This window comes from Mobula hypostoma, chromosome 18, assembly GCF_963921235.1.
Source record: "Mobula hypostoma chromosome 18, sMobHyp1.1, whole genome shotgun sequence".
In the NCBI taxonomy this organism is placed as follows: domain Eukaryota; kingdom Metazoa; phylum Chordata; class Chondrichthyes; order Myliobatiformes; family Myliobatidae; genus Mobula; species Mobula hypostoma.
Window position 1 is genome coordinate 6,895,528 of NC_086114.1, and position 27,702 is coordinate 6,923,229.

Genomic DNA, 27,702 nt, shown 5'->3' on the forward strand with positions numbered 1-27,702 from the left:
AACATCTGCAGTGTATTTGTTTTTGTTCCAGATTCCAGCATCTGAAATCTCTATTGTCTTCAAGATTACTACATGCATTCAAACTTCTTGCAATAAAGGTCAACCGTATTCTTTATCTTCTAGTTGCTGCATGTTTACCTACCAGTGATTTGTCAGGGGCACCGAAGCCCCTCTGAAGACCATCTCTTTTCATATGTTCACCATTTAAAATATTCTCTGCTGTTCTTCCCAAGGGGATAACTGGATATTTTTTCTGCATTGCGCTCAGATTGAGTGGATCATTCAGATCGTTGATGTGGATTGCATGCAAAGCCCGAGAACCTTGTAGAATTCCTTTGGTCATTCTATTTTTCACTTAGAAGATTATACATGTCTTGGTTCCCCTTGCCCTACTGGAACCATCTACCTATCCCTACTGAGACTCCTCCCTCTACAGTTCCCATCTCTCCATCTCCATCTCTCCCACTGGGTTCCCTCCCTTCAGAGTTCCCATCTCCCCATCCCCATCTCTCCCATTGGACTTCCTTCCCTTTGCTGTTCCCATCTGCCCATCTCCACCTCTCCCACTGGGTTCCCTCCCTCTGCAGTTTCCATCTCTACCAAAGTGAGGTTATCCACTTTGGTAGCAAGAACAGGAAGGCAGGTTACTATCTAAATGGAGTCAAGTTAGGAAAAGGGGAAGTACAACAAGATCTAGGTGTCCTTGTTCATCAGTCACTGAAAGTAAGTATGCAAGTACAGCAGGCAGTGAAGAAAGCTAATGGCATGCTGGCCTTCAGAACAAGGGGAATTGAGTATAGGAGCAAAGAGGTCCTTCTGCAGCTGTACGGGGCCCTGGTGAGACCACACCTGGAATATTGTGTACAGTTTTGGTCTCCAAATTTGAGGAAGGACATTCTAGCTATTGAGGGAGTGCAGTGTAGGTTCATGAGGTTAATTGCCGGGATGGAGGGACTGTCATATGTTGAAAGATTGGAGTGACTGGGGTTGTATACACTGGAATTTAGAAGGATGAGAGGGGATCTGATTGAAACATATAAGATTATTAAGGGATTGGACATGCTAGAGGCAGGAAACATGTTCCCGATGTTGGGCGAGTCCAGAACCAGAGGCCACAGTTTAAAAATAAGGGGTAGACAATTTAGAATGGAGTTGAGGAAAAACTTTTTCCACACAGAGGGTTGTGGATCTGTGGAATGCTCTGCCTCAGAAGGCAGTGGAGACCAATTCTCTGGATTCTTTCAAGAAAGAGCTAGATAGAGCTCTTAAAGATACTGGAGTGAAGGGATATGGGGAGAAGGCAGGAAAAGGGTACTGATTGTGGATGATCAGCCATGATCACAGTGAATGGTGGTTCGAGCTCGAAGGGCTGAATGGCTTACTCCTGCACCTACTGTCTATCTCCCCATCCCCACCTCTCCTGTGTGTTCCCCTCCCTCGGCTGTTCCCAGGTGCCCATTTCCCCCTTTCCTACTGGGTCTTCTTCCTCTACTGTTTCCATTGGCCCACCCCATTTCTCCCAGTCGTTCCCCTCCCTCTACTGTTGCTATCTGACCACCCCACCTGTCCCACTGGATCTTGTCCTTTTACTGTTGCCATCCGACCATGCCATCTGTCTCGATAGGTCCCCTCCCTCTGAACACCCCACCTGTCCCACTGGGTTTCATCCCTCTACTGTTCCCCTCTGACCACGCTATCTTTCCCTGTAGGTCCATTCCTTCCACTGTTCCCCTCTGACCACACCATCTCTCCCAGTAGGTCTACTCCCTCTACTGTTGCTATCAGACCACCCCACCTGACCCACTGGGTCTTGTTCCTCTACTGTTGTCATTGCCCATATCTATCTACCTGCCCTGAGTTTGGTGGAGCAACATCTCAAATTCCATCTGGGTAGCCTCCAACCTGATGGCAGGAACATCGATTTCTCTAACTTCCAGTAATTTCCCCCCTCCCCTTTCCTCTTTTTCCTTCTGCACTCTGGCTCCCCTCTTTCCTTACCTCCCTATAACATCCTCCTGATGCCTTACCTCATTCCCTTTCTCACATGGTCCACCTTCATCTCCTCTAAGATCTTTTCTCTTCAACCCCTTACTTATTCCACCTATCACCTCCCAGTTTCTCACTTCATCACCCCTCCCCAACCACCTGACTTCACAATCACCTTCTAGCTATACTTTCCCTCTCCCACTGTCATATTCTGCCTTCTTCCCCCTTCCTTTCCAGTCCTAATGAAGGGTATTGGTTAGAAACATTGACTGTTTATTCCTCTTGATGGATGCTACCTGATCTGCGGAGTTCCTTGAGCATTTTTTATGTGTTGCTCCCTTATTTTACTCCACTTTCCTCTATTGTTAGAGAGCCCTTTGTTACCTCAAAATATTACCTCCCCAACTCTGCTATTTCCACTCTTCCCTCATGCATCTTCCTCACCTGAATTTACCTGTCGCCACTCCCCACCTGGATCTACTTATCGCCTGCCAGCTCTTGTTTCATCCCTTCCCTCCACCTTTCTATAGTAGCTACCTCCCCTCTCTGGTGACGGGGTGGAGATACGTCGCTATCAAAGGAGGCATAAGGCACTCCTTCCCTCCGCTGACCTGTAGATCACCTTTGGGCAAGGTGTAGCACCAGCTTAGCCCTCCGCTCCCCACCCCCCACCAAGATCAGGGTCATGTGAAGCCATGGGAGCAGGTGGTGGATGGTCGTATGAGCAGCTGGTGCATATAACAACATCACATGTCCAGCTTAGGCAATCTCTGAAGAGTATTGATAATCGATGGGGTCACCTGTGTTGAAAAGGCACTACCCAGAAGAAGGAAAAGGCAAACCACTTCTGTTTGGAAACTACTTTCTGCTTGGAAAATTTGCCAAGGGAAATCACAGTCAAGGAAAGACCATGATTGCCCACATCATATGACACAGCACATAACGAATGAATGACCCTCCTCTCTAACTTTCAGTCGCAACCCAAAACATTGTCCATTTCCCTTCACAGATGCTGCCTGACACACTGAGTTCTTCCAGCAGTTTGTCTGTTGCTTCAGATTGCAGCATTTGCCAACTCTTATGAGTCCAGATTACGCACGTGTCCACTTTTGACAGTTAAACAAGTTTTCCTCAAAAACATTGGGTATGAAAATTAAAGCAGTTGCACACAGTTTCATCTGAATACATATTTATTAGATAAATATTAGGTTGTCACATCATCTAACTACATACAGTTTGCAAGACTAAAAATCACAATTAGTTTTCTGACCAGTTTAAAGTATGAAATGATTGCATTGTACATACAATGTACAAACGGGAAAAAAAACAATGGCCATATTTGCAAGTGACACAGGAGATTGTACCCTTTTTGAATTCCTGAATGATCATGATATCAAAAATTGTACAAACTATGAATTTGGTTACAATCTTTTTTTTTAACCCCCCCCCCTCATTTTCTTCATTAATTTTGTAGCACCTTAAAAATATGCAGGTGATCTACTTGATAATACACTGAAGCTAAATATTACACGTAGGTAAAACAAAGGTTTCATCTGAAGGATCAGCGTATATTACAGAGGTGAATGAATGTCAAGACTTCACGTAAGATAACAAACAGTATATCTCTTTCCACACAGTCACTTCTGATGAATTTCAAGCCGGTTGAGACAATGCACATTTCAGGAAAATGAATGCACTTTTCTTTACATTGAACATGTCTCCCTTTATCATTTACATATGTACACGTCCCTTAGTCCCTGCTATCTGTCTCTGTATGTCTGTCTGCTTTGTCCTTACAGAAGTCCGAGCAGGGACTCAAAGATCACCAAGGTCCCTTCCCAGCCAGGTTTCCACAGTGATACTTGTAAAACCATGGAGACTACGTGCGTGAAACAGCTCTTTAAAAAAAAATCAACACAAAACATGCCAGTGCTCACTCACTGGCCTTCTTCTTTGTTTTAAAGTAACATTACAACATGTTAGAATTTTTTTTCTGGAAAAAAAACTCATTGGCAGTGCATCATCTGTCATTGGAAACTCTTCACTTATCCTAGGCATTTTGTTGAAGCCATTTCAAATGAACACGCTCCCACTTTGGAACCAGTACCTTGCTGGACCAAGAGACTGGCTGCCCTTAAGATGGGGATAAATTGAAATGAAAGGTGCAGGAAGTAGTCTGTGATGGCCACACAGCCAGGGCAAGAGTCACTTCCTGCTGGGTCAATTGAGCCCAGTGAGTGGGGAAGAGGATTCTTAAGGATGTTAGGTTATACTGAGAGCCAACTGCTGACGTGGTCACGCATGTAACCTTCTCAGAAAATGTAGATTTATTTATACCTTGGGCAATCACATTATAGTCTCAAACTATAAGGATAGGATACTTCTCAATAATTGTCATCCAATATGCCAGGAACTATCCAACATTCATGCCTGGATGAAACATACGACTGTCATATGTTTAAGATCATTTTGACTTCCTCCCTTCTTTCTGTACACCTTATTCATTAACATGTTTAACAGGATAAATCCCTGCAAATTGAGTACCTTTATACACAACCTGTCATTCATCAAACATTTTTGACATTTACAAAGACCAATGAAGAGATTATATTTCGCAATTTCTCTTTCCGTTAAAAGAAACCATAAAACCAAGTAACAAAACATAAACTGCTTATAATGCCAGCAAGTGAAACACATCACTCATTTAACAGAAGTGAACTACACTGCACTAGTGACATGTTCTTCCCTATAGTTCAATTGAGCACACTTGAGATTTAAGAGGGCTAGAAAGGGTATGGCAACATTACTTCTATATTTCGGGAAGGGTGGAGAATGGTTCCTCTGCTCTGTGGAAGAATGGACGGGACACAATTTAAAAAGCACAGGAAAAGACAACCAGTCCCGGTCGTGGAAAAATGTTGAATATTATCAAAGACGTTTCTAAAATATTCACAAAGGTATTTACAATCGCATTTTAAACAGTTTGCAAACGGAACATTGTGTTTTACAGGAGATGGGGGGGGTGGGGCATTTCAGGAGTATTTATTTACCTGGCAGGTTTCTACAGGACGATTACAGATTCAGTACTGCTACTAACAAAGGCAAATAGTCATTCATTTTCATATCTACAGCTGCATACTGGAAACTAGCATACAATATACAGCAGTTATGGATCAGATGTCATCTTCTTTGAAAGGGAGCAAAGAGGGTGGACAGGAAACAGGAGGTGGCTTTGGAAGTGAAAGCATCGAACAGGCTTCCAGCATCAAGCTTTATGTTGGGGAAAAAAATCAGCGCAATAAAAATGAAAAATAAAATAAAACAATAACTATAAGGAAATGCAACAAATTCCTTTGACACTGGCAGATGATAGTGTCACAGGTTAAAAAAATATATGATTTTTGGGAGTGTAGTTACTTGATTCCTTGGTGGGTGTAAAAAAGGGTCAGACTGTATCAACTACATGGGTACAGGCAATTGACTCGCACAGGCAGTTTTTCCTCTTTCTTGTCAGACAGCTATTGAACAACGCTGAGGAAGGTACATCAGGACAGAGGACTAGAGAGAAGAGGTGGCTCATGCAGATAAACTGGAGGCTTGCATGACAAAAGAGGAAAAGGTTCACTGGTGCAAGGACTTCAGTATTGTTTCAAATCCCAAACTTGCAAGGAGAGCACCTGTCTCCGAGGGAAAGCAGAGACCAGGGAAAGGTTGCCAATGCCTTCAGTCCCTGATCATCAGGGCTCCCGGCTCTGCCGGTGGATCCTGTCTGGTTGTCAGTCTGTCCACTGCAGCCAACTGCCCTAGGATCGCTGCTGTCACCGTGAGCCTTCTGAAGAAGACTGAGTCACAAATGAGAGAGGTCCATCCATCGTCCTCTCGGGAAGGACAGGACGCTGGCTTGTCAGACCCTGTTGGCAAAACAGCTGAGGACTGCTCTAAGATACTGCAAGGAGGGGATGCGCTTGCATACAGACAGCAGGCTGTCAGCGGCCCCTTGCATTGCCGAACAATGAGAAAAGCAAGCTGGAGGAGACCTCTGTACAGAAGACTTGCTGGGTGTGGAAGTCACGACTTCTCATTCACTGCTTTTGCACCAATTTCCCAATTTGATATCCAGGTCAGTGGTTTTGTGCTTTCTTGTTGCATTCTGACCTAAATACTCTATGCCTGTGACTCCTTAGGTCATTCGCTCCTTCCGCAGGAGCTGCCGTGTGGAAGATTACAGCTTCTGGCGATTTAAAGGGACTCGGGACGGGGATAAGAGTGGGTGTGGCGGTAGTGGAAAGGAACATCTTGGAGACTGGTCTGCGAAGATAATTTCTTCCCGCTCTTCGTTGCTGTTTTCTCAAATTTAGCACCTGAAGCTCTTCCTATTTGTTCAGAACACCGGTTTGATAAAGCTTACAAGAATGTTTCTGATGAAGGCAAATACCCGGAACTCAGTAGCAAGACCTAAGAAGCTGCCTTCCCCACCCCTCTGCCCACGCTGCTCTCTGCCTGTGGAAGTGTGTAAGAAGATCATTCCGGAAGGACTAGGATCCTTTTGCACCATTTCATCTAGTGTATGGACGCTTGCAGAAAAGGGTGTTTGACTTCTTGTGTGGCTACCTGGCAAAGGATGGACGAAGGGCTGGGCTCTCAGTTGGTCTCAAACAGAGAAAGGAGGTCATCATTGCTATTGCTGGGCAAGTCAGGAGGGCCAAGGTAGGAGAGGAGCTCATCTGGATTTGTGAATTCTGGAATAAGCTGCAACAAGATCAAAAAACAAACATTCAGTGATATCCTGGGTACAACAACACAAGTCATAACTCAACAACAAGACAGCATTAATCAAAGAAAAATGATCAGAACGGAAAGGCTGTAGACTACCCATACATTTTGATTGTAGATTGTTACCAGAGCCATTAAACAGTACATTTTACTAAGTTATAAAAAGAAATTTGCTCCCATCATACTGCAGCAATGGGCAAAGTGTAGTATTCTCACTGGATTAAATTGTATCTTGAAGCTTATTGAGTTAATGATGAAACTGTTCTGCTGTAAAAGGCCTCATCAACACCTTAATTTCTTCTCCCCATTTCATTTTGAAAAGAGATGGTAAGAAATGTCTGGCGGGATATCAGACAGTTTTGGACCACTGATCCAGAGATTGAAATTTTATTTAGAGATACACTGCAGAATGCTCGCTTCCAGTCCAACGAGTCACACTGTTCAGCAACATACTGTCTTAACCTTAGCCTAATCACAGGACAATTCACAATAACCAATCCATCTACTGACTGGTACATCTTTGGACTGTGGGAGGAAACTGGAGCACCTGGAGGAAACCCACATGGTCACAGGGAGAACGTACAAACTCCTTACAGACGGGGACAGAACTATACTCCGAACTTCAATGTCCCGAGCTGTATTTGCGTCATGCTAACCGCTACACCACCTAACATGAGTTTATCAAGTGGCTCACTTGTCTGAGTCTAAAGTGCGCTAGTTCAATGAAGTTGTGGCTCCAAAGTGCTGCTGAGAGTACGCTGTATCTGAGGGCCAAAATACCTTGGTTCAGGGAGCATTTGGGAAAATCTAAATGTCGCTGGTTAATTATAGCACTTACACATTGTGATCAGGGTGTTAAAAGTACAGTTTGGCCATTTAGAACTGCAAAGATATTCCTTCACACAACCAGATGAATCTTTAGAATTCCCAATCCTGATTCCCAGTGGTCAGTCATTAAAATTCAATATCCCAAAGCAGCTGAGTTAATTGAAAACTGAAACCAAAGGATTTTGCGATTTTTATAGAAATCAAGGGATATGGGGTCAGGGTAGGTGTTGAGGGAGAGATGGACAGCAAACATAGTGTTGAGATGCTGAAATATCTATTTCTGCTCCCATTTCTAATGTTTGTTCGATTCATTGTAAAGTACCTCATTAACATTGTAGTTTGTCCACTCAATTTCATTTCAAAAACAGGTGGGTAATTTATTCAGATTACCTGTTATCTAGAACTTCAAGCAACATGGTAATTTCATAGATATTGGATGGGTGAAGGTGTAGTCTAACCTACATAATACTGGGTGGCACGACAGCGTAGCGGTTAGTGCTAACACTTTACAGTGCCTTTAACCCGAGTTCAATTCCTGTCACTGTAAGGCATTTGTACACTCTCCCCATGACCACCTGGGTTTCCTCCAGCTACTCTGGTTTCCTCTCACATCCAAAAAACAGATGGCTTAGCAGGTTAATCGGTTACTTGGGCCACCTGGCTCGTTGAGCTGGAAGGGCCTGTTACCGTGCTGTATCACAAAATACAAAAAAAAACACTTGATTTACATTAACCTGTCAGTTCAAACCACTTTCAAAATTTGACATAGTAAACTAAAGCACCAGAGGCGTGTGCTTAAGGTGATGGGGGAAGTTCAAAGGAGATGAGCAGGGCAAGTTTGTTTTTTTTACACAGAGGGTGGATGCAATGTTTGAGGGATGTGATAGATGCAGATATGATAGAGGTGCTCAGGAGGCTGTGAGGCAGGGAAAGGAGGGATAGATCAAGTGCAGGTAGAAGGGATTCAGTTAAATTTGGCATTGTGTTGGGTGCAGACATTGTGGGCTGAATGGCCTGTTCCTGTGTTGTTCCGTCTCTTGGAGAGTTTTGAGCATTGGCTCTGTAAGAAAAGTCATTTTAAAGATTTAAAAAGATGAGCTTTATTTGACACACATACATCGAAAAGTACATTGAAATGTGATGTTTGCATCAACAACCAACACAGTCTTAGCAAGTACTGGGGGTGGCCGTATGTGCCCGTAACTTACTAACCCTAACCCATTGAGATACATAAGGTTTTGAGGTGGCAGGAAGGGAGAGTTTCAAACGAGGGACAAAGTTACAGAATAAGGAATGGTGATTTCAAATGAAGGTGCCTACAAATTTCCTTCTCCCGTGTTCTTGTGCTCCTGCATCAAGAAGCACAGCAAGTGTATCTGTTTGGGTTATCTGGAGAAATCTGAGGTAGCAGAACATTGCATTCGCAATGCCCATAGGATTGAGTTTAATGGCACAAAACTACTGTGCCACGCCAAAGGCTTTTGGGACCGCCTGGTAAAGGAAGCCATTGAAAAGAAATTTAACAAAGACGAAGATCTTGCTCTAAGTAAGAACTGGAATTTGATTGTAAACAAGGCGAGACAGCAGAAATCTGATTGGATGAGGACTAACCAATCAGGATGGATGGACAACAGGGGTATAAATACCATCGGACTAGACATGCCCAGGCATCATCCCTGATGAAGGTGGTAGGGTTTGTCACTGAAACGTCGGATAAAATTGATACCTGTACCCAGCTGTAAGTCCGAGAAGAGTTTATTTGTAATATCCGTCGGGAAAGCTCTTGCTCCTTCTTCAATCTCAGGGTGACATATGCATACTTTGATAACACATTTACTTTGATCCCCAAAGAGTAGGGAAGCTAGATCATTAGAAGTATTTGAGGTTGATATTTTTGAAAGATAGGGGAATTGGAGCCTCTGGCTGGGGAACTGGTGCAGAAGAGGAGATGAGATCAGTGGAGCTCAGCCAAGATCACACAGAATGATGGAGTAGAGTTGAGGGACCTACTCTTGTTGCACTTACTTGGTGTTTTTGTGACACCAATGTCTTCCATGAACTAAGCACCTCCTTCTACCCAGATATAAGCTGGCAAATGGTGGATATCAAAACACAGCCAGATTGGAAATGTATACAGAAAACTAAGTGGAAAAGGGCACCTTTGTCCTGATCTACTTTTCATAATTTGATGAGAGATATATTGCAGAATCAAGGATCCAACATGAATGAGGAATTGAGGGAAATAAATAGGTGTCAGAACATTGTACTAGAGAAGTTGGTGAGCTTAAAAGCTGATTGACATTGCAGACTTTTGAAAGAGCTGGCTTATTTTTATTTATTATACTTTATTTAGAGATACAGTGTGGAACAGGCCCTTCTAGCCCAACGAGCCACACCGCCCAGCAACCCATCAATTTAACACTAGCCTAATTGCAGGACAATTTACAATGACCTAATAACCTGCTAACTGGTACATCTTTGGAGTGTGGGAGGAATCTGAAACATCTGGGAAAAGCTCATGCAGTTCATGGGGGAAGGTACAAACTCCTTACAGATAGTGCCAGCATTGAACTCCAAACTCCGGAACGCCGTGAGCCGTATTAACATTGCGCTAACCACAATGTTATCATGCCACCTCTATGCTACCAGAGTTTCAGGGAGAGTGATCCTCTGATTCTCAACTTCCAAAGTCCAACAGGTTCTGGGATTGCTTTGGTGATTGGAGAATCACAAATGTGATCTCACTACTTGAGAAGGGAATAGAGATGGGATACTTAATGTCAATGTCAGGGAACATTCTGGAATCTAAAATAATGTCATAGAAGCATCTATGGAGGGGAATAAATTACTGACATTTTGGACCTGATGAAGGGTCTTGGCCTAAAACATTGATCATTTATTCCCCTCCATAGATACTGCCCGACCTGCTGAGTTCCTCCAGCATTTTGTGTGTGTTACTCTGGATTTCTGGCATAAGCAAAATCTCTTGTGCTTAAAATATCATAGAAGAACACGCAGAAAAAAATAATAGGACCCAACGGAGCAAGCATGGAGAGATGAAGAAAAATCATGCTGGAATGACGTGCTGCAGTTTTTTGAGGATGTGGCTGTTCCAACGGATAAGGTGGAAACGAATGGATGTGACGTAGTTGGACCTTCAGCAGGTATGTGATGAGATCCCACATAAGAAGCTGGTCAGCAAAGTTTGAGCACATATAGTTGGGGGTGGTATACTGACATGCAGTAGGAATTAGTCACAGGACAGAAGATTAACTTTGTCACTTGTACATCAAAACATCAAAATATACAGTGAATTACATCGTTTACATCAGTGACTAACACAACCCAAGGATGCGCTGGGGGCAGCCTGCAAGTATTGCCGTGTTTCCAATAACAAAGTCGCTGCCCACAACTAATTAACCCTACACCATACATCGTGTTTTGGACTGTGGGGAGAAAGCAGAGCACCCGGAGGAAATCTACATGGTAACAGCAAGAAGGTACTGTAAAGTGTTGCACTAATGACTATGCTACTGTGCCACAAAGGAAGCACAGGGAACAGGGAAATTAATTTTCCTCAGGATAGCTGATGGGGTACCACAGGAACTGGTGACAGGGTTCAGCTTCTCACAACTTTGCTGAGGGGTTTGACTGAAATCCTGCCAAGTTACCTAATGATACTAAGCTAAGTGGAACTGTCAATACACAGGAGGATGTAAGTGTTTTTTGTTTATATATATTTTTTTCTTTTTATTTCTTTTTTTAATGACTAATTTCATTACGAGTTTGGAAGTCTTTTATATCTATGTTACTTAAAATTCATTTTATATATGCTGATTAACATTATTCCAATCTCTCTGTACCAAATTTGTTATTGAGTTTATAATTTTGAAAATTAATAAAAAGATTTAAAAAGAAAGGAGGATGTAAGTGGACTTTAAGCCTCTCTGCTCATTAATACAATCACAAAGAAGACATATCAGTGGCCATACTTCAATTGGAGTTTAAGGACAATTGGTATACCACAAAGACTCCAGCAAATTTCTGCAGATTTACCATGGAGAGCATTCTAACTGGTTGCATCACTGCCTGGTATGGAAATTCCAATGCACAGGATTGGAAAAAGCTCCTGAGGAATGTGGACTCAGCCAGCTCCATCACAGGGATTAGCCTCCCCCCCCATAGAGGGCATCTTCAAAAGGCAATGCACCTGTCTCTAAGGACCCTCACCATCTGGGACATCACTACTCTCAGGGAGGAGATAAAGATCCACACTCAAATTTTTAGGAACAGCTTCTTCCCCTCCACCATGAGATTTCTGAATGGACATTACTTCACTATTTTGCTCATTTTTCACTTTTTAAATATGTATTTCTTATAGCAACTTATAGTAAATTTTTAATGTATTGCACTGGACTGCTGCCAACATATTTCATGGCACATGTCAGTGCTATTAAACCTGATTCAGACTCAAGGAGAAATCGACAGCACCGTGAGTGGGCAGGAACATGGCAGATGGAATATAACGAGGAACAAAAGGAAAAATCAAGATGGGACTGCACTGAGGTTCTTCTGCTGGAGGTACTGCCTCACAAGATTAGTGACCCTCCACTGCTCTCTGTGTGGAGTGTGCAGTTCCTCCCGCATGTGTCCTCCCTCCCACCCCACGATCCCAGTTACATCTCACATCCCAAAGACCTGCGAGTCGGGTGGGGTACTTGACTTTCGTTCCGGTGACAAAAACTGTGGTGAATTGATGGGGAGAATAAAATGGCTAGCACAGGCTTGGAGGGCCGAAGGGCTTGCTTCTGTGCTGTATGAGTCTATGTACAGAAGAGTGGACTATTATTCACATATGAGAGTCTGAATGGTAACACAACACTATTACAGCACCAGCGGTCCAGGTTCAATTCCCATTGCTACCCGGAAGGAGCTTGTGCATCTTCCCATTGCTCCACCTTCCTCCCACATTCCAAAGATGTACGGGTTTGTAGATTAATTGGTCACACGGGTCTATTTAGGTAGCGTGGGCTCACTGGGCCAGAGGGCCTGTTACCGTGCTGAATGTACAAACAATTAAATAAATAACGTTCACACTCAGAAGGACTTGGACGTGCTCTGAGAAAGTTCACATGAAAGCTCAGTAATCATTAACAAGGGTTGGCAGGGCAGTGTAGTGGCTAGCACGAAGCTTCACAGTACAGATGACCCTGGTTCAATTCCTGCCACTGTCTGTACGGAGCTTGCATGTTGTCCCCGTGACCATGCGGGCTCCTCCCAGGTCCAAAGGTGTACCCGTTGGTGGGTGAATTGTCCTGTGGTTAGGGTAGGGTTAAATTGGGGTTACTAGGTGGTGCAGCTCAAGGGGCCGGAAAGGCCTGCTCCACACTATATCGCAATCAAAATTTTAAAAAGTCTAATGGTAGATTAGTCTTCATTGGATCTTACTGGGATTTAAATACAAATAAGAAGAAGTCTTATTGTAATTATACAGACCACAACTGAAGGAACGCATAAATTGTTGGTTTTTTCACCTAAGACAGAATGGATATGGACAGAAAGAGACTGGGGAGGAGGAGAGAACGGGTAGATCAAGAGTTTAGAAGAATGAGAGGAGATCTCATGAAAACTGAAAACTTTCTGAAAGGATTTGACAGGCTAGATGCAGGGAGGAAGGTTCCTCTGTACTTTGTGGACTGCCCCCAGCACATCCTTAAGTTGCATTGGATGTTAACACAGCTGACACATTTCACTGAATGTGAGGAGATCAAAGGAGATGCCAGGATGCTGCCTGGACTAGAGAGCAAGTCTTATGAGCATAGTTTGAGGGAACTAGGGCTTTTCTCCTAGGAGTGAAGGGAGATAAGAGGTGACTTGATAGAGATGTATAAGATGATAAGAGGCACAGATCGAATGATTACAACCAGAGACTTTTTCCCAGTGTAGAAATAGCTAATACGATGGGGCATAACTTTAAGGTGATTGGAGGAAAATATTGGGTTAGGTTTTCTTTACACAGGGAGTGGTGGGTGCATGGAACGTGCTACTAGGGGTGGTGGTAAAAGCAGATCCATTAGGGACACACAAAATGCTGGAGGAACTCAGCAGATCAGGAAGCATCTATGTAAAAGAATACACAGTTGATGATCCAAGCAGAAACCCTTCATCAAGACTGGAAAGGAAAGGGAAGAAGCCAGAATAACAAGAATGAGGGAAGGGGAAGGAGGACAAGCTGGAAGGTGATAGGTGAAGCCAGGTGAGGGGGAAGGGTGGGACATTTAAGAGACTCTTAGATAGGCACATAGATGATAGAAAAACGAAGAGCTATGTGGGAGGCAAGGGTTAGATTGATCTTAAAGTAAGTGAAAATGATGGCACGGCATTGTGGGCGAAAGGACCTGTGCTGTTCTATTTTCTATGAGATGGAGATACCGCAAGAAAACGGTGATGAAATGAGCCCTGATCTTGAATAACAGTGGAGGAGGCTTGAACAGCAACCTGAGGATGGGAATACTTGTTGCTGACACATGGAAATTTTATATATCGAGCCCTTGTCAGCTGATTCATTTTTGTGTGATCAGTGAAGACTCAAAATATGTTTGCTTTTCCACAATTCTCAATTAGAACATCTTATTCATTTTGATATTTTTGGAGGATTCTGACTGAAAATATGTTAACTATAAATCGGCAAAAATAAATTACCTGTATAAGTGCACAGTCTGAAAATATTTGCAAAAAACTAGTATAAAGGGAGAGCCATGATTGAAAAGTGAAACTGAATGTTTTTCCCTCGTAGGAAGGGTTTGCTTTGTGGCAGTTAGGGATTCCTGAAGTCAATTTAGACCGCATGAATGAAGTGTGGTAAATATTCCTGCAACAAATTAAAATGAATTGGGCATACTCATCACAGTTTGCCGTCGGTATATGTTTGAAGTTATAAAATGCTGGAAGTTTTTAAAAATAATCTTCTTGAAGTGTATTCCCAATAATAAATTTGGAGCTGCAGACCACACAGATTGAATGCCCCATGTGCTGATTAAATCCAAGGTTTTTTAAATGCACTTAAAATATTTACATGTTTTTAAATGTATCGCAGCTTCATAAACCCCTACTTAGGCTGCATCTGGAAATTTGCATTCACTTCTGGTCGCCCCATCGTAGGAAGGACGTGGAGTCTTTGGAAAGGGTGCAGCAGAGGGTCACCAGGATATTTGCTGCCTGGGTTAGAGGGCATGTGCTATAAGGAGAGGTTGGACAAACCTGGGTTGCTTTCTCTGGAGCAGTAGAGACAGGGGGAGACCTGACAGAAGTCTGTAAGATTACCAGGGGCATAGATAAGAATAGACAGCTGATCTCGTTCTCCTAGGGTCGAAATGACTCATATTAGAGGTGAGAGGGGGCAAGTTCAAAGGAGATGTGCAGGTTTTTTATTTTGGATTGAGTGCACTGGGTGCCTGGAATGCGCTTCAGGGGTGTTCGTAAGAGTCAAATAGGATAAAGATATTTAAGCAGCTCTCAGAAAGGTACATTAATATGCAGAAAATGGAATGATATGGACTTCGTACAGGAGAAAGGATTACAGTCAGAGTCATAGAGCACTACAGCACAGAAACAGGCCCTTTGGCCCAACCAGTTCACGCCAAACCATTATTCTGCCTAGTTCTATCAACTTGCGCCTGGACCATAATTCTCCATACCCCTTCCATTCATGTACTTCTCCAAACTTCGTTAGTTTAGTTAGATGTTTAATTACTAGCTTAATTTGCTAAGAATTTCCTTCTTAATTTATTCACAGCATGTTGTAGTGGTGTACTGTTCTCTGTTCTGTGTATATTTATGTTTGCTGAGGGCACTTGTCCTGACATTATACTGCCACTTCCTGCATTAAACACAAACAGGAATAATGGCGAATGCATGGGTTCCAGTACAAATGTGGGATAAACCACGTGAATCCTTTGCACATTATTTTTTGCTATGTTTAATGTAACAAAAAATCTAAAGATGCATGCTTATGTGTATGATTTCCAATTGTAATGTGGAGGAAAGAAATGTGGAAAAAGATTAAAAAAACACTAACTCCAGCAGTCACTTTTAAACTTGGATCCTTTTTCAGTGGGTGCCACATCCTTAACACTTCTATTTAATGTAAATCAGTGGAGATTTTTGGAGTGGACTTCGTGTCCTGCACATAAACATCGTGTCACAAATGCTGTTTCCTATAGTGGATGGGACAATTAGCCATTCCTTTTGGAAGAAGGGTCTTGGCCTGAAACGTTGACTGTTTATTCTTTTCCACAGATGCTACCTGACCTGCTGAATTCCTCCAGCACTTTGTGGGTGTAGCATTTCTTTAACAGCTTTATACCTGAAAACTAAGTTGAAATTTGTACTCCTGTGTGTTTGGGAAACTCAGCTACCCTTTAGTATTACCCAACACACTGGGGAGTTAAGGTTAAATACTCACAGATGCTGACTATCCACAAAATAGTTTGTTTCTTTCTGTAACATGATCAGTTTTGAAACCATTTGAACACAGTTTTACAATATTAATTCTTCTTTCAAGGGGCAATGGGGTGAATGTTACAGACATTACTATGAATCGTAAATTATACGGAACAATTTGATTGATGGTTGGAGGTGAAGAAGTCAAATGTCAAGAGCAGTTTAAGAAGGGAATTCAGCTGTATAGAAGGCCCAGTCTCGGTTGAGTCCAGTTGGTAAGGCTGCTCCAACTCATTGAGACTGGCTCTTCCCGTTCTCTGTACACCAATTTAATCCCAATCTTAGCCATAGCTGAGTCCACAAGTCATTCCATAGGCTTGGAAAACTGTCCTGTTGTTTCAAATGCTGGAAATCTTGCACGACATGCACACACACACACACACACCCACACCCCAAATGCTGGAGGAACTCAGCAAGTCAGGCAGCATCTCTGGAGGGGAATAAGCAGTCGACGTTTCAGGTCGAGACCTTTCATTGAAATTAGGTAGACTACAAGTTGGCAGATAACAGGTGAGACCAGATGAGGGGAAAGTGGGTGGGTGGGGAGGGGGCTGAAGTGAGAAGTTGGGAGGTGATAGGTGAAATTGGTAAAGAGCTGAAGAAGAAGGAGTCTGATGAGAGGACAGTGGACCATGGAAGAAAGGAAAGGAGGAAGGGAACTGAGGGAGGTGATGAGTGATAGGGTAACTTGAATTGGGATGGGGGGGGGTAAGAAATTACTGGAAGTTGGAGAAATCAATGTTTATGCCATCAGGTTGGAGGCTATCCAGATGGAAACCTATCCCCTTCTCAGCTTCTTACTATCACCTGGCAGCTTGGAATCCTTCCCCTTTCTTTCCAGTCCTGATGAGGATTCTTGGTGCGAAATGTTGATTGTTCATTCCCCTCCATAGATGCTGCCAGACCTGCTGAGTTCCTCCAGCATTTTGTGTGTGTGTTACTCAGGAAAGGTTGTTTCCAGTTGGTCAAAATGTTTAAGAGGAGATTGCTCCATCTTCAGCACCAATTAGAACTTGAGCCTTTCCTGTTTCCTATTCTACACCCTCCAAACCCCCAAGATAAGCAGCAAAGTTGGAAATTCATGGCTTCATTTTGGCCAGCGAGCAGCAGCAAGTAATGGGCGAATGATCAATGAGTCCGCACCACTGGAGTTTGTTAGGAAAGCAGAACAAACCAAAATGATGAATGAAGCGAGGTGATAAAGGAAAGTCATAAGATAGGCTGGACGTGGTGGAGTGGGAAAGGTAAGTGAGATCTCACTTTTCCTGTATGATCGCAATTTATTGTGCCAGAGCATTCTGGAAGTTGGAAAAGTTTTGAATCCATTGGGATGAGGCACAACCAGCACTCACTGCCATTGAGAATGTGCTGATGAGGTGCAATTTTGAGCCTTTGCTGCCTGTGTGATGATTGTGTTCGGACAGTGCTTTTGGAGGGGGAGTTCCAACATTGTGATCCAGGAGTTTTGTTTCCAAGTTGGGGTAGTGTGTGACTGACACTGAACTTGAAGGTTGCCTGAGGGATAAAGGTTGTGAGTTTGGGAGATGTTGCTAAAGCTGATGGGAAGGGTGTACAGAGGGTGATGAGGTCATAACCTCTGTAACTAGGGCAATTTCCAATTTCTTTGCTACCCTCTCACTGGTTGTGCCATGTGAACAATCACCTCCGAAGGATTGGAGAGCCTCATGCTATCACACGTAACGTTTCCCTTCTCACATCACCCAGTCTTAATCACTTCTCGGAGACAAAAACGGGGCCGAATTATAGTGATGTGCCCATCCCCCGCCAGGAAAGACTCAGAATGAGAACTTCCACAACACAGAGTGAACCATTTGAGCCTCATGCAGTCTCAGCATTTGCGTTTCTACACCACCGATCCCCACAAGAGGTGAGGTGGAATTAAAATTGAACCCAATGTCCCGTCCCATGCCAGGAACCAACTCTGGACAGTTTCTAAACCCCTGCTGCTATCAATCTTAAAACGATTTAAAAACAGATCACGTTAAGAAAGCATTTGTGTTACAGCCAGCCTTTTGATTGTCTTCCCAACTGCTTTTTATGTATTTTAGGATGACTTGTCAGTCATTAGAAAATCTGCTGGACTCTTTGCCTCACTGTATGAACCAATTCTTGTTTCCTGATCACTTTGCTTCCTTTCCCGTTAGATCATTCTGATGTGTTGTACAATAAACGGTCATTTCTTTAACAGAACAACAGACAGGTGAATTGAGCAGCCAAGTATTCTATCCTCTCCCTAGAGTGCTGCAGTACAAAGTAACACGTGAAAATGTATGACACAATGGTGTGACATGAGGTGCATTTCTGTGCCCGGAATTTGCTGGCAGTGGATGGGCAAGCAAATGAGAGCACGACACACACTTACATCCAGTGATGGTTCCGGCATGTCAGACGCTCCCTGACCACCAGCCTGACCTTCCAAGGTGGAGGGCGGGTGAAAGGTCAGATCACTGTGTGGATGGTTGCTAGGAACAACCTGCCGGGGTTGCTGGGCAGGACCACTGTGATGTAATGGCTGCCCTGATTGGCTGCTGGGGTGAGGTGCGTGCATACCTTTCTGCATGGAACTATGGGACTGATCAGTACTGCCAGGATGAGACATCTGCGGAGGAGGAAGCAGCACAGAGTGAGGCCACAAGGTACAGTGCTCAAGACGTCTGAAGAATGTTAATACCAAACCCAGCCATTAGACAGGAGCGAAAGCCAGTCCCCACTCAAGACCTTCCAAATCTCACTGGAGGAATAGAAGGAAATCAACTCTGCAGCATTAACTTGCCTAACATCTGCCAAGCCTAAAGCACCTTTAAGAACATTTACCCAGATTTCTGCAGAACAGCTGAATTTTAAGATGATTTACACAGAATTCTAGAGAACAGCTGGATCTCCAACAAAATTTCTAGGGATTAGCTAGATCTGCAGGAAAATTTACAAGATATCTCGAGAACGGCTAGATCTTTATCAGAATTTCAAGGGAACAGTTGGATCGCTAAGAAAATTTACAAAATTTCTTTAGTTCAGTGTGATCCTTAATAAAATTTCCAGAAAACAGCTGGATCTTAAAGTAAACTTACAAAATGTCTTGAGAACAGCTGGATCCTTACTAAAATTTCTATTGAACAGCTGGATCTTGAAGTAGATTTCTAGGGAACAGCTATATCTTTAAGAAATTTTTTAAAGTTTTGAAGGAGCAATTGGATCTTGAAGAAAATTCATCCAGAATTCTAAGAGAACAGCATCACTTAATAATTTAATTCAAAATAATAATTTAAAATCTCTTGATATCCAGCTCTTTTTACACCATTAACAACATATCAGGGTCAGGTTGTGCTCAGATGTCTAATAGGACGTTCCTTTGGTTTGGTCTATTTGGGCTGAAATATATTACCAAGTAAAGTTAGCCCCTCTGTAAAGAAAGTGACTCTTTTCTAAATGATGTTTTATTAACTTTAAGGGAAGGGAAACACGTTGAGGATCTTGATGGGGATTTACATTTGGAAAGAAAATTTAGAAAATATAAATTGATACAGAAATTTTCATTACATGGTTCAGAATGAGGCCCTGGCCGTGAGCAGAATTCTCTGTTTAGCTCAAAGAAAAAGGCAGTGGGAGGGAAATTTGTTGGTTATTTGTGCAAGAAATCAAGATAGTTGTGAACTATGCATTGTACTGAATTGCTTCATCCGATTCTGTCAACTATCATACTTTAAGAACAAGAAAGATTTCTGCCCTACGCATGAACCATATAGGGGAGGATGCTTTATTCGTGCTCCAAAGAGCCTTTTATTATTAAGTTTAAACCTTCCAACCAGCAATCTTATATCATCTTCAAAAACATATACTGTCAGCTGAATACTGCAGAGTTGGGAACATTGTTCCTCCCTTTTAAACAAAATCCTTACTTGTGTGTGCATGTATTTCCCCGGGAAAGCTTGCTAACGGCAATCGTACCTTTCCAACGTCAAAGGTCAGACATGCACGTACTGTCCACTTTGACATGGTGGAGGTAGGTGAGGGGTTGGCAGCACCCAGTGACATCGTTAACATTCTCAGCACCAAGCAACTGCTCGGCAGAACTTTCTGCTCAACACTTTCCGATGCAGACTTTTGTTTTGGGCGGGGACAGCAGTGAGAAGGACTGGGCAGGAAGGAGAAGCTTATCCAGTTGTACCAGAAGATTGGTCAGACGACACTGGAATATTCTGAGCAGTTCTAGGCCCCTTATCTAAGAAAGGATTGGAGAGGGTCCGGAGGAAGCCCACAAGAATGATTCCAGGAATGAAAAGGTTAATGGATGAGGAGTGTTTGATGGTTCTAGGCCTGAACCCACTGGAGTTTAGAAGATTGGGGAGGGGGCATGATCTCATTAAAACCTATTGAATATTGAAAGGCCTAGATAGAATGGATGTGGAGTGGATGTTTCTGATAGTGGGTGGGCCTAGGACCATACGGTAAACAACCTCAGAATAGAAGAATATCCCTTTGGAACAGAGATTAGGAGGAATTTCTTTAGCTAGAGAGTGGTGAAGCTTTGGAATTCATTGCCACAGACAGCTGTGGGGGCCAAGTTACTTGGGTATCTCTAAAGTTGAGGTTGATAGGTTCTTGATTAGTAAGGGCGTACAGAGTTATGGGGAGAAGGCAGGAGAATGGGATTGAGAAAGATAATAAGTCAACCGTGATGGAATGGTGGAGCAGACTTGATGGGCTGAATGGCCTAATCTGCTCCTGTGCCTTATGGTACGTCGGGAAGTAGTTGAGCATAATTTAAACAAGCTGAGGGAAGATCTTCTTTTGAATCACCTTGATCTGTATTTAAGATAAGCCATGTAAAAAAAAGCTGTCAACATGGTGAGGCAGCTCGTGTCTCCAGCCCTGGGGTCCACCAGTGAGTGACAAAGCAATGGGACGCTGGCAGCAAGTTCAGCAACATAAAGTGCTAATTGCCCTCAAATTCCACTTGTACGAGACAACAGTGAAATAAGCACACACAAAAAGCGGACCAGGTTTGTATGGAGAGAGGAAATAAAACAAGGCAGATGAATAAAAATGTCAGCGCTGTATAGAAACATTCCAAGCCACACTGTACACTCAGAAACACAATCAGACAGGAGTGTTTGCAGAGAATTAGTTAGAAGGACTCTAGATGGCAGATATGCTAAATTAATCTCTGTTCTTTCCGTGACATCAGTAGCAGCCGGTGGGGTTTTGCTACACATCATCCTGTCCCACTTATGTCATTCTTATCTGTGCTCTCTGTCCTGTGTTGGCATAGTTAGCATTCCGGAACAGTTGTAAAAGAAATACAGTCCCCGTCCCCTCCCTCCTTGCCCCCACCCCCCACCCTCCCTCACTGGATGCCCCTCTTAGGCTGAATGTATCCCAAGTGCAAGTGTAAATGGTCACTGTATGAGACAAAGGGAGAGATGGACAGAAATGGTGTCACTTACCTGGTCTGGCATGGAGTGGCTGAGAGGCTTGTCAGGAGTCATAAGGCTGTTGGGCATATCTGGAGGGTGCGACAACTGGGGCCCATGCATGAAGTCGTTCATTGAAGCACCGGCAGGGTTACCATGTGGGAAATCAAAGTTCCCATGGCTGGGGTAAGTGTTACCTTTTGGGGGAGGATTATGACAGTGTTATTAACAAGTCTACCTTCTCAAACAATCTGCATCCCTGTCTGGACTGAAGCAGGTTCAGTGTAACCAGCTGGTGCATCCCACACTGAAAGCCATCGCCAACAAAATGGGAGTGTCATTTTGCCCAATTCCTCTTTTGTAACTTGGTACACTGTGTTGCTAGCTGCAAAACTTAACCAATTCAAGAGGGCATCCTAATTGAATGGGTTAATGAAATATAATTCAGTTCACAATCACCCTGGAAAAGCTGAGAGGTACTTTAACCGAACTGACTCTGCCTCCTCAGATGCTGCCTGATCTACTGACCACTTCCAGCATTGTGTTCTTATTGCCAATATCCATCACCTTAATATACAGTGGATTCCAGTAAATTGGAGCAGCTACTATTTGTGACAACTCCTAAAGAATAAAAACTAATCAAGAAAATAGCCGGGATTCCCTTCATTTATTTGGGACGCTACACTGCTTAATTAGGACAGGAGACAGTTGCCAAACAATTTCTAACTAGGGTCAGTTGTATGGCTGCAAGTCATGCTTGGAGTGAACGGGTTTCAAATAGCATCAGTAGCGTGTGTTTGTATTCAGAAAGCAGTGATTTTGGTCACTGATAGTTGGCAAGAAGTAAACAGTAAGACAATTCAGAACTGTTTTGCTTACTGTGGTTTTAAGCATTCAGGCTTGGAGATGCCAGAAACAACCGAGAGTGAAAATGAAACAATTTCACTACTTTGAAAAGTTAGAAACTACGGAGAATTTGAAGATATTGTCAAGCATCTTGAAAATGAAGATTTGGAGGATGCAATCGTCGAAAGCAATTGTATGAAGGCAGTTCATTATCTACATTAGGTGTTTGTGCTGATTTTGTTCATTCAGTCAATCAAAAGAACATGTCAGCACTCATTGGAAGGGTTCCCCTGTCAATAACTATTATAGTACTGCAGTAGAATCAGAATCAGGTCTATTATCATCGGCATGTGATGTGAAATTTGTTAACTTAGTACTGGTAGTAACTTAGAATTGGTAGTGTTTTAATTTATTCTGTGTTTCATTTAAATACAAAATTTGTTATGGTATTTGTTATTACAAAATGGTAGTTTGTCCTTTTTTACACCTTTTATACTACTTCCATGATACTTCAGCCAGTCGGGCAGCTGCTTAATTGGGCCAAAAGGCACTGGTCCCGGTGAGTCCCAATTAACTAGAGTCCACTGTATTTGCTTTTAGACATATTCTTCTTCTCAAAGGAAATATTCTACCCATTCAACCCCATCTCCAGTGGTGGAGTCAACGCGTGACTTATCAGAATTTGGTTTCCTTTTACTCTGTAACCCAGTGAGTGACAACTGCATTCGTTGCTTGAAGGTCTGAACAACCATTTTTGCCTATTCCTGTGTGTATAACTACATGATCTTATGTTTGACAGTGGAATAAATCTGTTTCCTCTCTGTGGTCTATATGTCTTTTTTCTATTAAGTTTAACTGACCCTCCATTCCTCAGCCATTGCAGTGATGAATTAAGTCAGAGTATGTTCTTGATGTGGCTTTGTGATTCAGAGCAAACATCTACCACAGACCCTAGGTTCCATTTCGCATTTAACTTAAACTGCACATCACCAAGGTTCCCGTACAACCTAGCTGTTGAAATACCAGGTCCCACTGATCACTGAGGCCACTGCAGCTGTGTAAGGTCTAAGCTAAGGTTGGTTTCGATCGGGGTCCATGGAACCCTTGCTTAATGGTGTTGGTCCAAGGCATTAAAAAAAAAGTTGGGAACCCTGATTTAGATAATTTTTTGTTAAGTAAGGATTGCTTGCTCAATACCTATCAAAACATCAGAACTGTGAGATAAGGAAAAATCGAAGGGACCCATCAATATGACTACATTTACATCATATGTTGTCCATACCATGAGGGACTCTAGACCAAACTAGTTGATCACCCTACGCACAGGTTTATAAATCCTTGAAGAGTTCTTGCTCCAAAAGAAAAAAAATACTATCCATGTCAAAAAATTTATGTCAAGTTTTTACTCTCTTCAGCTTGCGTCTATTACTATAAACACCAAATTCAGATGGTTTCTTCTTGGAATTAAAGTTGTTCATCACCACTGCCAGAGTCTGCTGATCTACACTTCAGGATGTGATTATTCCCTCAAATAATTCTACATTTCTACATTGATAGTGGTGTGAGATCGCCCTAAAGGAAGGTGAATGGAATGTGTTCGATCTGTACTTTTGGTATTCCCTCCTGAGTTGTTGGCCAAATTTATTCCATCTTAGGGTGGATTCAAGCCTAGAGTTCAACTAGAAAATGAGAGAAGGTCTTCAAGGGGCTGGTTTCGAAGGGTTGGACTAAAGCTGCTCCCTGTATCTGGTACATTGGTACTGGGGGTACAACGGTCAACAATCAAAATACACTCATACTAATGTGTTGACACATACAAAAGACACATATTAACTGGCATAATGAAAAATAATAATATTGCACAAATACCATGGTTGAAAAGAACAAAATAAAATCTCTCGACAAGAGCTTTATTCAATACCCCAGCAAGCTGGATAAACACAATGCTAATGATATGTATGTATGGATAAGGAACTTTAATGTCATTGAGAAACCTACCCGGATTGCCATACTCATTGCCACTGCTGCCCCCTGGAGGTGGAGGTAGGGAAGGGTATGGTGACGGACCAGGCCCAAGGGCTGCTATCATCTCCATGACATTGGGCATAATCATCTGGCTGGGGCTCATGGTCTTAAACCTCTTGGAGAGTGGACCATCGGGATCATCTTTAATGTGAATGTCGGACTTCAGTGGGACTGGTCTCCAGCTACAGGTCGGATCAATGGTGACTTCTTCAAACTCAGAACTGCAAAAATAAAAATAAATAAATATCTACAAGGAAATGTGACATAAGTATTAAACTATGTGCTTCCGTTACTGACATCTGTAAAATGTCTGGATTGTAAAATGAAGTTTTAATATATTTTTTTGACTGTAATAGAGATTTATACAATATTGAGGAACATACACTTAGTGGCCATTTTAATAGGTACACCTGTACACTTGATCGTTAATCCAAATATCTAATTAGCCAGTCATGTGGCAGCAGCTCAATGCATAAAAGCATGCAGACATGGCCAAGAGGTTCAGTTGTTGTTCAGTTCAAACATCAGAATGAGGAAAAATGTGATCTAAATGACTTTGACCATGGACTGATTGTTGGTGCCAGAGGGGGTGGTTTGAGTATTTCAGAAACCGCTAATCTCCTGAGATTTTCACAGACAACAGCCTCTAGAGTTTACAGAGAATGGTGTGAAAAACAAAAAAAAAGTGAGTGGCAGTTCTGTAGGTAAAAACACCTTGCTAATGAGAGAGGTCAGAGGAGAATGGCCAGACTAGTTCAAGCAGACAGGAAGGTGACAGTAACTCAAATAAACACACATTAAAACAGTGGTGTGCAGAAGAGCATCTCTGAATGCACAGCATGTCAAACCTTGAAGTGGATTGTCTATAGCAGCAGAAGACCATGAGCATACACTTTATTAGGTACAGGGGTATAAATAAGATGAATGATCACAGGCTTTTCCCTCAGGATAGGGGAGTTCAAAATGAGATGGCATAGTTTTAAGGGGAGAGTGCAAAGGTTTAAAGGGGGATCTGAGATGGCGGCTTTATCTACACAGATGGTAGTGAACACATGGAGCGAGCTTGCAGAGAAAGTGGAAGTTAAAAGATAAGTTTTATTTGTCACATGAACACCTAGCCATTGAAATATACAGTGAAATGCATCGTTTGCGATGTGCTGGTGGCAGTGCGCATACTTCCAGCTCCTCCACAGCATGCCCATATCTTACTAACCCTAACCTGTATGCCTTTGGAATGTGGGAGGAAACCAGAGCACCCGGTGTAAACCCACATGGTCATGTGACTCCTCACAGTCACTGGTGGGAATAGAACGCAATCAGTGATCGCTGGAGTTGTAAAGCGTTAGCACTGACCGCTACGCTACAAGGCAGGCACAATTACATTTAAAAGACATTTGGATGGATGCATGGAAGGGAAAGGTTTCGAAGGATATGAGTTAAATGCAGGATTATAATGCTAGTTGGGTGAGGCAGTTTGGTCAGCACGGACAAGTTTGGCTGAAGGGACACGACGCCAATAATAGCCATTTCACACTAGGATCTGCTGACATGATGGCAGTTGTTGTTGTTGTTCCGTCTCATGCCTTGCGATGCATTGGGTGGCATTTTTGTCACTTCTGTAGCATTTGACTGTTTTTTACGAGGCTGCGTTGCTAGCTTGATGCTCAACCTAGTACGGATGGAGAGAGTGCAAGGAGCCAGCTGGGTCTGAACTCAGGGCCAGTCACCTCGAAGTCCAGAGCTGACGCCACGACACCACTGATTGGCATGGGCCTGTTTCCACTATTCTTTGTAATTGCTCAACACGTAAGTGTATATGGCAATTAAAGTTAATCATTGACTACTACATTGTGATGAAGGGTTTCAGCCTGAACTATCAACTGTTCATTTATTTCCATAGATGCTGCCTGACCTGCTGAGTTACTCCAGCATTTTGTGTGTATTACTCTAGATTTCCAGCATCTGCAGAATTTCTTGTGTTTTTTACTACAATGTGGTCAATAGTGTCATCAATGGTGTCCTAGACCGTGACTTCCAGATCCAGGAAATAAATTAAAACCATAAATTAAACATCATATTGTCTATTGATTGGGGATAATTTATAGTCATTGAGTTCTACAGAACCAACTCAAAATACACTCAGTGGCCACTTTATTAGCTTGTTAATGAAATATCTAATCTGCTATTCATGTGGCAGCAACTCAATGCATAAAAGCATGTAAACATGGTCAAGAGATTGTTGTTGTTCAGACCAAACATCTGAATGGGGAAGAAATATGAACTAAGTGACTGACTATGTAATGATTGCTGGTGCCAGATGGGGTGGCTTGAGTATCTTAGAAACTGCTGATCACCTGAGATTTTCATACATAACAGTCTCTAGAGTTTACAGAGAATGGTGTGAAAAAGAAAAACATCCATTGAGTGGCAGTTCTGTGGGCAGAAGCACCTTGTTAATGAGAGAGGACAGAGGAGAATGGCCAGACTGGTCCAAGCTGACAGGAAGGTTGACAGTAACCACGCATTACAACAGTGCTGCGCAGAAGGGCATCACGGAACGCACAACATGCTGATCCTTGAAGTGGATGGGCTACAGCAGCAGAAGATCACAATGAGTTCCACTCTTGTACCTAATAAAGTGGCCACTTGGGAAGTGAAGAAAACAAAGTCGAAAGCAGCAGAGAGAAAGGAGATCGAAGTAGAGATGGTGCAGAAACCACCCAGGTACATGATTTTACAGGCTCACTGTGGCCTGGATATAAACCCAATTGCGTCACCCCTCCTGCTTGTGGTTAATGATTTGGAGGCAATGAAACAGAGCTGCCTTTCTTTAGAGCCACACTCATGTGTTCAGAACTGAATGTACATTCCTTAAAGATGAATTTCACAGTATTCTTAAAAGGGAAATGAAATAAAAAACTGTTTACATCATTTCGTTTTACGTTCTATTTTTGATTAGAGATATGGTGCGGAATGGAACTTTCCTGTCCAATGAGCCTCACTGCCCAGAAACATACCCACCAACTGTATCTAACAATAGCTTAATCGCAGGATAATCTGCAATGACCAATGAACATCTTTGGACCGTGGGAAGAAACTGGAGCACCCAGAGGAAACCCACACAGTCATGGGGCGAACATACAAACTCCTCACAGGCAGCGTCAGAATTGAACTCCGAGCTCAGGAACACCCCAAGCTGCAATAGCGTTGCGTTAACCACAATCACGAGCCGTAGCAATTGCACGGAAGCCTAACACTGCTCTGCAGAATGAGCTCAACTTCATTAACAGTGTATAGACAGGCAAATGCA

General features: G+C 42.8%; 1 protein-coding gene across 12 annotated transcripts in view; it reads right to left on the reverse strand.

Annotated features, from left to right (window-relative positions):
• Positions 1-3,141: 3,141 nt before the first annotated feature.
• The window catches only part of zmiz1a (zinc finger, MIZ-type containing 1a), a 446,537-nt gene continuing 421,976 nt past the window's right edge, over positions 3,142-27,702 (reverse strand). For 11 of the 12 annotated variants that reach the window (XM_063070398.1, XM_063070399.1, XM_063070400.1 and 8 more), the window contains 3 exons: positions 24,366-24,613; positions 21,555-21,718; positions 3,142-6,735 (listed from right to left, as the gene is read on the reverse strand). In XM_063070398.1, coding sequence (XP_062926468.1) covers positions 6,628-6,735; positions 21,555-21,718; positions 24,366-24,613 — 520 coding nt within the window. In that variant the 3' untranslated portion in view covers positions 3,142-6,627. Of the gene's footprint in view, positions 6,736-18,472; positions 18,710-21,554; positions 21,719-24,365; positions 24,614-27,702 lie in introns of all 12 variants that reach the window. The other variant, XM_063070409.1, reaches the window with a different exon arrangement.